The sequence below is a fragment of the Pipistrellus kuhlii genome, unplaced genomic scaffold (genome assembly GCF_014108245.1).
Source record: "Pipistrellus kuhlii isolate mPipKuh1 unplaced genomic scaffold, mPipKuh1.p scaffold_m20_p_8, whole genome shotgun sequence".
In the NCBI taxonomy this organism is placed as follows: domain Eukaryota; kingdom Metazoa; phylum Chordata; class Mammalia; order Chiroptera; family Vespertilionidae; genus Pipistrellus; species Pipistrellus kuhlii.
This window is the reverse complement of record NW_023425584.1, coordinates 18,203,325-18,217,337: the sequence shown is the minus strand read 5'-3', so window position 1 is coordinate 18,217,337 and position 14,013 is coordinate 18,203,325. Positions and strand designations below refer to the sequence as shown.

The window sequence follows — 14,013 nt, the reverse complement described above, 5'->3', positions numbered from 1 at the left end:
TGCTGAAGGTGTTAACATCATAGATATTTTTATGCTTAAAAATGTCGAATTTTGTGCCAAAAAAAGAGCTGCTGAGAGTTATCATATACTTTGGGAAGCTTATGGTGAACATGCTCCATCTCAAGATACTTGTAAACGCTGGTTTAAATGTTTTAAAAGTGATGATTTTGATGTGCAAAACAAAGAATGTCCAGGTCAACCAAAAAAGTTTTAAACTGATAATTACAAGCATTATTGGATGAAGATACATGTCAAACTCAAAAACAACCTGTAAAAAGATTAAATGTTGCTCAGCAAACAATTTCCAATCATTTACAAGCAATGGGAAAGATTTTAAAGGAAGGAAAATGGGTGCCATATCAACTGTATGAAAGACAAATGGAAAACTGAAAAGTCATCAGTAAAATGTTGCTTCAACGGCATGAAAGAAGTCTTTTTTGCATCGAATTGTGATGGTAATGAAAAGTGAATTTATTTTGAGAATCCCAAATGCACAAAATCATGGGTTAATCCAGGTCAACCATCAACATCAACTGCAAGGCCAAATCGCTTCGAAAAGAAGACAATGCTCTGTGTTTGGTGGGATCAGGAAGGTGTGGTGCATTATGAGCTTCTAAAACCAGGTGAAACTGTTAATGCTGACCGCTACCAACAACAAATAATCAATTTGTACTAGGCTTTGATTGTGACACGACCAGAATGTGCTGGATCACACAGCAAAGTAATTTTGCTTCATGATGATGTGCCATCACACACTTCAAAACCGGTTACAGACATGTTAAAAGATCTTGCCTGGGAAGTATTAACCCATCCACCATATATTCACCAGACCTTGCTCCTTCAGATTACCACTTGTTCTGATCAATGGCACAAGCACTTTCTGAATAGCACTTCAAAATGTATGAAGTGGCAGCAAATTGGGTCTCTGAATGGTGTGCCTCAAAACAAGAAAAGTTCTATTGGGACGGTATCCACAAATACCTGAAAGATGGGCAAATGTATAGCTAGCTATGGACATGACTGAATAAAGCACGTTTGATATTCCTCTTGAAATTATCATGTTTTTCTTTAGTTACAAAATCCGCCATTATTAACCAGTACACCTAGAATACACAAATATTTACTCAAGGTCTAATGAGATGCTATAGAATCGTCTATAATAATAAAAGCATAATATGCTAATTAGGCCAGGCAGCTGAATGACCTTTTTGGATGTCCTTCATTCTGGATGAAGCCAGGGCTGCGAGGGCTGAACCCCTTGCACAGATTTTGTGCGCTGGGCCTCTAGTTCTAATATAAATCACATTTCAGGAAATATCTACCCTCTGAGCATTTTTAAGAAAATAAGACATACTTATTTAGTTAACATTTTTGTTTTTGTAGAATATTTTATCAACTTAATGTACAATGTAAAAAAAGATACGAGCTCAAGCATTCTCAACCAAGAGGCAAAGTAAACAGATTCAAAGATTAAATTTTTAACTACAGAGTTGAATCTAAAGAAATGTCACCCATATTTACTTCCAAATTGTGTAGAAATTGTCCAACTTCATTTTAGTTATCACAAATGACATAATGAATTTGTTATGAGCTTCTTCGTATGTTAGTAAGCAAAAATCTTTTATGAAAATTCAAAATTGGGAATTTTTTACAAGTCTAAAAAGTTTTCAGATAATTAAGTGAAATTTCAGAGAAATAAAAGAGACAATGGAGAGTTAGAAATGCTACTGTTTATATAAAAATTAAATAGCAACTCAAGATTTTGAACTGTCTAAACAACTTTCTGATGTTAACCAGGAAGTATAGGAAATGTAAAAATAAAGCAAGTTTCCTAATATAGATAATTGCAACCTCCACTATGAAATGCTCAAATGATGGACAGGTAATCAATGAATGCTGTAGGTAGGTAGTTTTAAGTCCATATACACATAATTTTTGTTTCACTGATAAACATGTGCATATGTGTATACACAGGTATACATGTATCATTGAGCACATGTTTGAATGCTCCAATATAGAAACTTGGGACATGCAATTGCTGGGCAGAAGAAAAAAAGCCATTTAAAATTGTAGCCTGGCTGGTGTGGCTCATTGGTTAAGCGTGGACCCATGAACCAAGAGGTCGTGGTTTGATTCCTAATTCCCATTCAGGGCACATGCACAGGTTGCAGGCTCGATCGCCAGTAGGGGACATGTAGGAGGTAGCCTATCGATGATGGCTCTCTCACTGATGTTTTCTCTATCCCTCTCTTGTCCTCTCTCTCTAAAATCAATAAAAAAGTAAAACTTTAATAGATGTTGTTAAACTGCTTTTCAAGGTGGTTGTGTATGAAAGAACTATTTTCCTACATTCTTGCTAACACCTGATTATTACCAGATATAAAATATTTTATCAAATCAATGAAATTTTAATTTAGATTTCCCTGACTACTTGTCAAGTTGAACATATCTTTCTATATATTTACTGACTTTTAAAAAATATATTGCCTCAACAGTTGTGAACACAAAAATCCAACCAACTAGACAATGAAAACTAAATGAAGAATTCATACATTCAATACAGGTCTCTGTTCCCAGAGAACTCATATTAGAGTTGAAAACACTTGAAAAATTCACATATAAACAATAATAACAGTACCAGGTATTTAATGATAGCCAAAGAAAGAGTACAGGTAAAAAGAAAGGTCTGTAAAATTTTGAGGAAGGAAACATGAAAGGCTGGAATATGAGTTATGACTTCAAAAAATGTTAAGAGTCTGCCCCACCAATGAACTAGGAGGTTATGGTTGGATTCCTGGTCAGGGCACATACCTAGGCTGTGGGTTTGGTCCCCAGTTGGGGCATGTATGAGAGGCTTTCTCATACTCTCTCTTCTTCTCTCTAAAAATAAATGAGTATGTCCTCGGGTAAGGATTGAAAAAAATAGAGTGTAAGGCAAAGACCTATCATTTTAATCCTACTGTGGCCCCTTCAGTATGCACATTTTTGGTTACTGATCATTTTTATTTCCACTGTGAGACCTGCTGTTCATATCTGTTGCCTACTTTTCTATTGAGTCTCTTTCTTATTTATTTGTAAGTATTCCTCGTTTTTGGTTATCTTTAGTCTCTTGTATATGATCCAAATACTTTTCTTAATTTGTCACTTTTATTTTTAATTTTGCTTATGGTGTGTTTTGTCATCAGGAGCATTTATTTATAATAAAGAGCATCAATATTTTGTCTCTAAGAAAGTATTAGATTTATAAAAGCTATTTGACAAACTCTAAGAAAACTAAATAGCCCTGGCAGGTTTGCTCAGTTGTTAGTGTCTGTCTGTGAACCTAAGGGTCTCAGGTTCAATTCCCAGTCAAGGGCACATCTCTGGGTTGCAGGTTTGATCCCTGTGCCCTGATAAGGGCACATGCAGGAAGCAACCAATCAATGTGTCTCTCTCACATTGATGTTTCCCTCTCTCCCCTCCACCTTCCTCTCTCTAAAAATATCAATGGAAAAAAATTATCCTCGGGTGAGAATGAACAACAGCAAAAAAACCAAAACTACTTAACATAGCCTGTGGGCAATTACAGCACTGCCAATTTCACAAAATCTCATGTGGAAGTCTACCTCACTCACCCACAGATTTGTCCGCCATGCCCACATCTCTAGATGTCCAGCGACAAAATCCACAGGCCAGGTAATAGGCTTTCTTCATGGTGGTCTTGGCTGGGTCATCTGGAAGCTGTGTGGAGATGCTTGTGGCCCGGGTGGAGAGGGTGTGCATGCAGCCGGGACAGTCAAAGCAGTTGGCGCATCTATCATACAAAAAATACAACAATTCATTCACCCCACAAGTGTTAGCACGCACCTACCAACACCAGACATTGTTCCGGGTGTTAGGAATTCAAGAGAACTGTAAGGGAGGATTGTCTCTCATGCAAAAAGAAATAATTAAGTACTCCTGAGACTCTTACAAACTTTGTTTAAAATTTCAAAAGTATTATTATGTTCATTATTAAAAAAATAAAAAGTTAAATAAATAATAAATAATAGAAAAATAAAAAGCAATCATCACAAAAGTTCCTGAAGAATTAGAGCCTGACCCAATCCTACTCTACAGAGAGAATCAGTGTTAACAGTCTCAGGTTAAGTATTTCCAGACTTATTTCATGCTTGTACAGACCACAGAGAGTTCTGAGGAACACAGACATGTCAGAGCTTATACCTTTGGAGAGAACAGACCTACTGCACAATGGAAAACTGAGAGGCAACAATACAGCGATTGGGAAATTGGTTTGGAAAATAACTTCTTATTTGCTGTGCCAGAGAGCTGACACAGATACCAAACAAAGCTATCATACCGGAAAGCTTCAGAAGTGCTGCATTTTCAGGCTTCCTGGCACTATTCTCCTAGTGCTCAGCCAACATTTCCCCTTCAGGGGCCCCTGTACCTTGCTGCTTTTATGTTTTCCACAACCAGAGATTACCAAAATTTCACCATCAGTCCTAGATTTGGTCTGAAGTTCCATGTCATAACTCCAGTCAGCTGTGATATTTTGCCATCTGGACAATATCCTCAAATACGTAAAGATAATAGTATCCACCTCACAGGGGTTATTTTGAGGATTAAATGTTAAAATTAATGTGTGGACAGCATACAAAACTGTCTGGCTTCTCAGAAGGTATTTCTCAGAGACAGGAAAGACAAGTAATAGTGGTTTACATCCATGGAAGCATGTGAGTGGTGACAAAGAACTTTCACATCAAGCACAAAACCAAATGGCTCCCAGGAGCAACAAGCATACCTACTATCCAGATCTTGGTTTTTGTTTTTTTTTAAATATGTTTTACTAATTTTTAGAGAGAGAAAGGGAGAGGGATAGATAGAAACATCAATGAATAAGAGAGAAATATCATAGATTGGCTGCCTCTTGCACACCCAATACTAGAGATTGAGCCCACAACTTGGGCATGTGCCCTAACTGGGAATGGAACTGGTGACCTCTTTGTTTCTGGGTCAATGCTCAACTGCTGAACCACACTAGCCAGGCCAGATCTTGGTTTTTAATATAATCCTTCAATAAAAAAAGAACCAGGGTTCCTTGGAGAAATGGCTAATTCTAGGAGGCAAAAATACCCAGGATGAGCCTAGAGTATTTTGTAGTACCAGAAAGTAATAAAGTGCTCTAATGAATGAACAAACAATGACTGGGGTTAAGTCAAAGGAGTCTAGTTACCAATAGCCAAAGGTAGAAAATTTGAGCAAAAAAAGTAGTACTGGATTATAACCTAAGGTATAAAATAAATATCCAGGAGCCTGTTCTTCATTAAGTAAATGATTAACTAAATAAGTGGGGAAGAAGAGAAATGTATTTCATGCAAAAGAATTCCAAATAATTTATGTAGACAACCCTCACAGAGGGGGAGCATTATTTCCTACTATTTAAGTGTGGGCTGTGATAGTTTTCCTTCTAAAGAGTACAGCATGGAAAAGGAAGGGGGAGGAGGGAAGAGAGGGTAACCTTACATGGAGAAACCTGACAAGCACTAGATAAAGCCAGGTAATCAAGGTTAACATCAACAGTTGATAGTCATATTGAAAGTATGTTTCCTTGATATGCTGAAAGATACACTTTACTTTAGTGATCCTCCTCCCCAAAAATACATTCTAGCTGATGAGAAAAACAGACACATTCCAACTGAGGGGCATTCTACAATATATCTGACCACTATTCAAAACTTTTAAGGTCATCAAAACCAAGGAAAGTCTAAGAGGATGTCACAACAATGGGAACCTAAGGAGACATAACTATTAAATATAACTTGGATATCCTGAATAGGATCCTGGAACAGAAAAGGAGATTATTAAAAAAAAAACAAAACAAAAACTAATCTGAATAAAATGTGGAGTTTATTTAACAATAATGTACCAGTATTGTTCACTAATTGAGACAAATACACCATTCTAATGTAAGATGTTAACAGTAGGGGACACTGGGTAACATGGAAAGACGATTCTCTATCATTTCCACAATAATTCTTAAGTCTAAAATTGTTCTAAAATGGAAAGTTTATTTAAAGGATAGTTTATCTTTGGCAGAAGAGGTGCAAAAAAATGAAAAGAGCTAGTTAAAAAATAGTTCCATGTGTTTTCTTACTAGCTATTACAAAAAAAATTGAGAAAACAAAAAATGAATCCTGGTCTTACCTGTTCTTTTTTAGTTTAGCTTCAGCTGATGGCATATTTTCTAAGCAACTGGGGCAATAATGAGAGTCCACCTAGAAAGAAACAAGAAATGAAAAAATCAGGGGAAAGGAAACTCAGTTTAGCTTGTCTCTGCCAAACAGTAAAATGTGAAGTATATTATACGGAAGCAGAAGGTGAGAAACCTGGCAGAGAACCTAAACTGTTTTTCAGCTTAGGATTTATTCCTCAATCACCTGTTTGTTTTTTCAAACCATCCAGATTTTGTAGGTTTTCTATTTTTCCTTTCTGATCTCTTCTGTGCCCTTTCATCAGGGTTTATGAATTAGATGTGTTAAAAATTGTCTATGTAAAAGAAGAACTCTATAATAACCCAAACCATAGATTAATAATTAAAATAACCTAATTTGTAATAATGTGATCAATTAGTCTTCTACCTGGTTTAGCTTTATTGGATTATAGTAATTTGACCACACTTAAATTATGAGAGACTTTAAAAGTTTTCTCATTACTGAAGCAATACATGTTCACCGAAGAACAGTATAAATTATCATTTACAAAGTCAGCTACAGTCAATCAATTAGAGATATTTAAACAACAAATTAAACTATTAAGCTAAACTATTGTATTTAACTCAAAAACACAATATAAAAATTAAATTCATTGTATATTTTAAGGTCTGAATTATTATTTTCTTAAATGTAGGCAGATTCTATTTGACAATTTTAGAACTTTAGTCACCTGCAGATGGAAAGACAAATTCACTTAATCATAAATACTATAGAAACAGGCTTCTCTTTTCATCATCAGCTATAAACAGGACCATCTTTGAAAAGATTAATATTAATACAATTGCTGCTCAAATAACCTCCCAGAACATAAGCTATAGTCTTGCTAACAAATATTTGCAGTGACTCATCATAAAAGGCAAACTGTCAGTCATTCCTCTGTGCCCCCTTTCCAAAGTATGCTTTCCCTTCATGTGCAGCTCCAATCCAGGTTCTCCATTAGAACTTTCTGGACTGCTCATTGGTATTATCCTTCCCCACTCCCTAATGGCCTCTCTCTCACAGGTACACACCAGTCTGTAAAAGATTCAGTTACAGACTGAGTGTCATAGCTGAAGACATCCTTGGAGATCATGAAATCTGAGCTCCCTAGTAACCATCAAAGGAGAATCTAATCCAATAAATTGTAAGAGTGGAGCTGGAACAGGGAAGTATCTAAACGAGGAAGGACCTGCCAAGGAGATACACACAGGTACACAGGCATGTGTGTATACACACACACACACACACACCACAGTGTTAATGGAGAAGAAACCCATGAGAAATCAATGCCATGTTAAATACATGAAAAACCAATACCATATTACACATATATGGCATTTTTCTTCTATTATTTAAATACTTCCCCTGACCATTCTTCTTTAATATATTTTTATTGATTTCAGAGAGGAAGAGAGAGGGGGAGAGAGATATAAACATCAGTGATGAGAGAGAATAATTAATTGGATGCCTCCTGAATGCCGCACGCACACTAGGAATCGAACCCATAACCCGGGCATGTGCCCTGACTGGGAATCGAACTGGGAGTCAAACAGTGACCTCTGGGTGTGAGGTCAACCACTGAGTCTAACCATTCTTAATATTGTGAAAAATATCCCTCCAAAGTAATTATTAATAATATGTAAAATGGCATATGGGATAAGATAAATTTTTTATATGCGTTTCTTAATAGTCCAGGGATTTTTACTGAAGTTCTAAGTCAGGATGCTCGTTTTCAAATCTTGGTCCTCCCAGTGTAATTTAGGGTTAACATTATGTGTCTGTTCCTTTACCTGTAAAATTATTTTTTTTTTAAAGGTATCCACTCCATTGGGTTGTAGAAAGATAAGGAGATTATGTCAAGCATATGACATAGAGAGTACAAGTAAACTGTATCTATTACTACTATTAACTCTTCCTTCCATGAGACTGTTACTTAACGGCAGGATTTACGTCTTCTCATCTTTTAACCCCCAAAGATTACTGAACAAAAGAGATGTGTCAAGCGCTGCACAATGGGGTGATTTTTTTTACCGGGTGGGATCTTTTACCTTCGGACAACCCCACCACCAACGTCCATGTTGTGAAAGACGACAGCACCCTACTCTCAGGGGAAGCGTATTAATATAGAACTCTCAGCTTGTTACAGGGCATGCCCAACTCCATCCCCATCCCTGCAGCAGGCCTGGGCCTAGGCCTGGGCCAGGACAGAGGGGCCAGCTTCCGGCCAATGCAGAGGCAGACCTTCCAGGACGGGAGGGAGGGGGGGCGTGGATGACAATGCCTGCGTCCACTCCACGCAAATCAATCGTGGAGAGACAGTGTCTAACCGCTCAAGTGGCGCGAACGAAGCACGTCCACACCTTTCTCCCCCGGACCCACCCGGGAACCAAACGCCCCGGAGACAGCCAGGGCTCCGGGAGCCAAGTTCGTCCAATCAGAGGGCGCCCTGGAACCAGACGACCCGCTCGGCCCCACCCAAGACCGCTCCTTCTTTCCCAGTGACAGGTTAGGAGCACATTAAAGCTCGGGCAAACATGAGTGACGGAAAACGGGCCAATCAGCAAGGTAGGAAAATGGTTACCCGCCTCCAGTCGGTGGGACTTGCCCGCCGCGTCGGGGTGACTAATATGAAAGCCTCTCCCTCCCCCCTCCCCCATTCTCCATTCTCCAGACCCATCCTCTTCCTGGGACGACGGCGTTACCTCGTGAGACACACATTCCAGCGACCGCAGCTCGCTGCAATAGCGGCAGAAGTAAAGCTGCGAGAGAGGGGCCCGGACCTTCTTTTCTCCCTGGACGAGGTAGAGGACCCGCTCCGACTGCAGCAAGGACGCCATCTTGGGGAGGGAGGAGCCGATGGCGCTCCTGTCGCGTCACGTGACCCGAGAGCCGGCGTAGGCCGCGCCGCCTTCCCCACGTCTTCCTACGTAGACTGTGACGTCAGGTTTCCGACCCAGTGGGGCTTTGCGCCGCGAGAGTCCGAATGCGCCTGCGCAGCAGGGATTCCCTGGTTTCTACCCCACCGCAGGCCTGCCCCCCTCGGCCTCTCAGGGAGCGTCAGTGGCTTGTCTACGGTTAAGAACAGAATCTCAGATCCAATCTAGACAAGCTCAGTGACTTCCTTTTGTTTCTTGCAGAGAGGAAGGCAGCTGCTTTTTTGTTTTATTTACAGCTGCCTCTCCTGCCCTCACCTCCCAGGCAAACACATACAGAAGGTGAATGGAAGGTTTTAGGGATAGAGTTCCATGGGAACTAGAAAGCTGAGAGTCACTCCAGCACTTTCTTCTGTTAGTCTCGTCACTGGCCTGTATCCCTACTTTCACAGACTTTATCTCATAATGATACAGTAGGCAATTAAGACAAACATGAGCAGAATAGGAACAATAGGCCAGGTATCAGCAGAAAGCCCTAAGTATCTAGAAGGGCAAAACTGGAAGGGGACCTCACCCCCAGGGTAACCTTTCTTACCCTAGCATGTCACTGATCATGTGATTCTGACCCCCTGACTGCCTTATCGCTGGTTATGCAGTTCTGACCCTCCCCTGACCTTTCCTCCCCTGGCATGTCTAGTCATGTGGTAGACCCCTTTGGAAGAGGAACAGGGGGCAGGAGAATAGCCTCATGTGACTCCCGTACAAGCCCTTGCAGGACCACTCCCTTAAGCATTAAGCCCTAGAGGTAACAAATAGACCTCAGTTGTGTTTCAGCTCCAGGCCTGAAAAAGCAACAAGGCCAGGCAGAGTGATGTCAAGACCAGCTGCAAGGACTTAAGACCCTCTACCCTAGTACCAACCAATCAGTGGAGACCAGGACCCTGAGGAGACACACCTGGAAAGCTGATAAATATTCTATTGAGATCCTCCCCTGAAACCTCCAGATAAAGCTCTTAAAACAGAGAACTCAGCGGCTCTCTCCCTCTTCCCCCTCCCCCTCTCTCTTTCCATGAGCCAAAGCTCTATCCACTGAGCCAAACCAGCTAGGGTGGCTCTTTCTCTCTTAAGCACCTTTCTTCCTTGATCCTTCCCTCAAGGCACTTAACCTTTACTTTCTTATTCCTATGCTCCAAGTATCTTCTTTTGCCTCTGTAATTGTTTCCTGAACCCACACAGTCCTACTGGCTCACTTCTTTCACAAACTTTTGCTTATACTTGAGTCTTGGCCCTGAATTCATTCTTAACCAACACTCAAGGACCTTGGCCTAACATCTAGTGCTATTTCTCTGTTAACAATTTGAAATTTCTTAAACTGTGAGCTCTTCTAAAACTCATTCATTTACATGTTTCAAGTACTTATCATTAGGAGTAAGTCTGTACAGTAGACCCCTTATCTGCAGTTCCCTTTCTGTGTTTCAACCTTGGTCGGAACATATTAAATGCGAAATTCTAGAATTAAGCAATTCATAATTTTTGAATCATGAGCTGTTCCGAGTAGCTCGATGTAATCTCATTCCATCCCATTCTATCTCACAAAGGAAGTGAATCATCCCTTTATCCATCATACCCAAACTGTATATAGTACACTACCAGCCCATTAGACACTTAGACTTTGTTATCAGATCAACTGACATCGCAGTTGTGGTATTGCAGTGCTTGTGTTCAAGTCACCCTTGTTTTACTTAATAATGACCCCAAAAGTGGAAGAGTAGTGATCCTGGCAGTTCAGATATGCTAAAGAGAAGCCGTAAAGTGCTTACTTTTAAGTGCAAATGTAGGGAAAAAACAGTACTGTATATATAAGGTTCAGTATTATCTGTGGTTTCAGGCATTCACTGGGGGTCTTGGAATGTATTCTCCATGGATAAGGGGGAACTACTGTATGGTGGATGTTCAATAGGTATTGATTAATGATGGAATGATACTAATAAACAAAGCTAGGTGTCATTTACGTTTTTATAATGCATAAACTAAAGTTTAGCTATGAAAAGTGATCACTTGGAACTCTAGCAGAGATGAGCCCATGTTACTTTCCAGCAGTTCTATGCTTTTCTTGCTGTATTAGTGCTGTATCATCACAACACTGTCTGACATTTGAATTAGTGATTGAAAAGAAATGGAACTGAATATTTTCTGAGCTCTTATTGAGTGCAGGACACTGTGTCAAAACTTTACATATATTATCTCATTCAGTTTTCACAAACACTCCAATGGCAGTTATCATCATCTCTATTCTATAGTGCAGGAAACGGAGGCTCGGAGAATTGCAATGACTGGTCTAAGGCTTCATAAATAATGCAGAATGCTGTTCTGCCTGAGCCCACAGTTTACATGCATTACCCCAATGCATACTGCCTCCAGCAAATTTTCTTTCATTTTTCTCTAGCTTTATTGAGGAAATAAACATTTTTATTTTATTTATTAATTTTTAATTTAAATTCTTTATTGTTAAAGTATTGCATATGTCTCTTTTCCCCCCCATTGACCTCGCCCCAGTCCCTCCCATTCCCCACTCCTCAAATTTTTATTAACAATTAAAATTTATTTAAGGTGTATGCCTTGGTGATTAGATATACATTGCAAAATAATCAGGATTATCAAGCCAATTAACATATCTATCACCTCACATAGTTACCATTTTCTTTTCTTTTTTTCTGGTAAGAACAGAAAAGATCAGCAAATTTCAAGTACTACTATATAATACAGTACTGTTAACTATAGTCACATTGTTGTACACTAGATTTCCAGAATTTATCTTGCCTAACTGAAACTTTGTACCCTTAGACCAACATTTCTCCATTTCCTCTCTCTGTCAGGCCTTGGCAACCACCATTCCATGAGTTTGGCTATTTTGGATTCCATATGTTAGTGAACTTATGCAGCATTTGTTTTTCTGGGCCTGGTGTATTTCACTTAGCATAATGTCCTTTAGATTCATCCATGTTGTTGCAAATGGCAGGATTTCCTTCTTTTTTTAAGTTGAGTGAGATTCCGCTGCCCAGTGACCAGCCGTCGCCAGCAGCACAATCCCAAAGTGTACGTGACGACTAGATGGGCCCTGGGCAACAGCAACACACAGACACTGGCATGGAAGACAGGCATTCGGAACAGGGAGAACAAAGTAACAAAGGAGGATACCGGGCTTGGTTCCCAAGGTGCACAGTGCCAGTCTGCTTAACCGGTGCTTGCAGGCTTACAAAAACAGCAGCCATGAGTTGCAGTTTGTTGATGCCTGCCATAATATCCTGATGTACTAGACTGGGTGGCTTACAATCAACATGTACTATAAATATTCTAATTCAACCCTTGTATTTTTCAGATGGAAAAAATGAGGTCCAGAGAGTCAAAGGAACATGTCCACAGGTTTTCTCACTCCTAGTTTATCATATTCTGTTCTCTAATTCTATAAATGCTGTTCCCTGCCCAGCACATCAGTTCATTCATACCCGTAGCCAAGTAAGAAACTTGTTTCTCTTTTAACAACAATTAAAAAGAAAAGAAAGTTGCCTGGCCGGCATGACTCAGTGGTTGATCATAGGCCTATGAACCGTTGGTGCACATGCCTGGTTGCAGGCTCAATCCCCAGTGTGGGGCATGCAGGAGGCAGCCAATTGATGATTCTCTCTCATCACCGATGTTTCTATCTCTCCCTCCCTCTCCCTTCCTCTCTAAAATAAAAATAAAAATACATTAAAAAGAGAAAAGAAAGTAAATGCAAGAAATGCTAATGGATAGCCTATTCAATTGGCCCTGGAAGTTTGGTGGAATTGTGTCATTTTGGGCACATGAGTTTCAACATCTCTGGAATGTTCTCTCTTGGCTTTAATGAGAATTTTTCAAGGGTATGTCAAGCCGAACCAAAGCTTGTTCTCATGCTCCCTTCTCTGCGTGTAAAGGACTAACTGGAAGCTAATGTCAATTCTGTAGCACCAAAGTAACACTCCCTCTGTGCTCTACTGAGGATACAGAGGCATGAGATGGGCATCCTATTTTGGCTGGAGGATGCACAGGGTGACCTTTGGTTTACCATTACAGGTGTTACCCAATGGCTGCTAATGCTTAAGGAAGACCTCTGGCCCCAAAAGTGCTGACTCATAATAGACAATTCATGGCCATACACTTATTCTTCTCATCTCCACCGCCTGCTTGTTTGCCCATTCACTCCTGGGATTCACAACCAATACAAGAGACCATAGTTCTTAGTGAAATAAGAGTAAAATCATGAAACAATAAAGCCAGAAGTAACCTTAGAGATTTCCTTGTCTACTCCCTTTATTTTAAAGACTAGAGGCCCAGTGCATGAAATTTGTGCATGGGAGATGGGGGGAAATCCCTCAGCCCAGCCTGCACCCTCTCGCAATCCAGGACACCTCGGGGGATGTCCGACTGCTGGTTTAGGCCTGATCCCATTGGACATTCTTCTCATAATCCAGGACTGCTCTCTCCTAACCACTCACCTTCCTGCCTGCCTGATCACCCCTAACCTCCTCTGCCTCAGCCCCCACTGCTGTGGCTTTGTCCAGAAGGACGTCCAGAAGCTCTTTTGGCTGTAGGGTCTAATTAGCATATTACACTTTTATTATTATAGATGGAAAAGGAAAGGACTTTCCCAAGGCCACTGAGGAAGTGAGAGGTGAAGCTAGGGTTTAAACACAGGTCTTCCTGTCAAGTTTATTGTCTTCACTAACTTGGCTGGAGCTCCATCTTGACATAATTCCCCACCCAACCCAAAGGCTTGTTCCTGAAGACCACCCATACAATTATTGTTGAGTTGAATAAAATAGAACTAAAGATTGAATTCCTGCCTCACCCAGGGCCTGACACAGAGCAGGCACTCAGTAACTATC

At 40.1% G+C, this 14,013-nt stretch overlaps 1 protein-coding gene across 3 annotated transcripts in view; it reads right to left on the bottom strand.

Moving 5' to 3' along the window:
• The window catches only part of DCTN4 (dynactin subunit 4), a 34,087-nt gene extending 24,966 nt beyond the window's left edge, over positions 1-9,121 (bottom strand). Inside the window, exons 1-3 of one of the 3 annotated variants that reach the window (XM_036424638.2) lie at positions 8,936-9,121; positions 6,187-6,257; positions 3,615-3,793 (exon numbers count right to left, since the gene is read on the bottom strand). In XM_036424638.2, coding sequence (XP_036280531.1) covers positions 3,615-3,793; positions 6,187-6,257; positions 8,936-9,070 — 385 coding nt within the window. In that variant the 5' untranslated portion in view covers positions 9,071-9,121. Of the gene's footprint in view, positions 1-3,614; positions 3,794-6,186; positions 6,258-6,368; positions 6,501-8,935 lie in introns of those variants that run through there. The other 2 variants (XM_036424639.2, XM_045576764.1) reach the window with 2 other exon arrangements.
• Between the last annotated feature and the right edge of the window lie 4,892 nt (positions 9,122-14,013).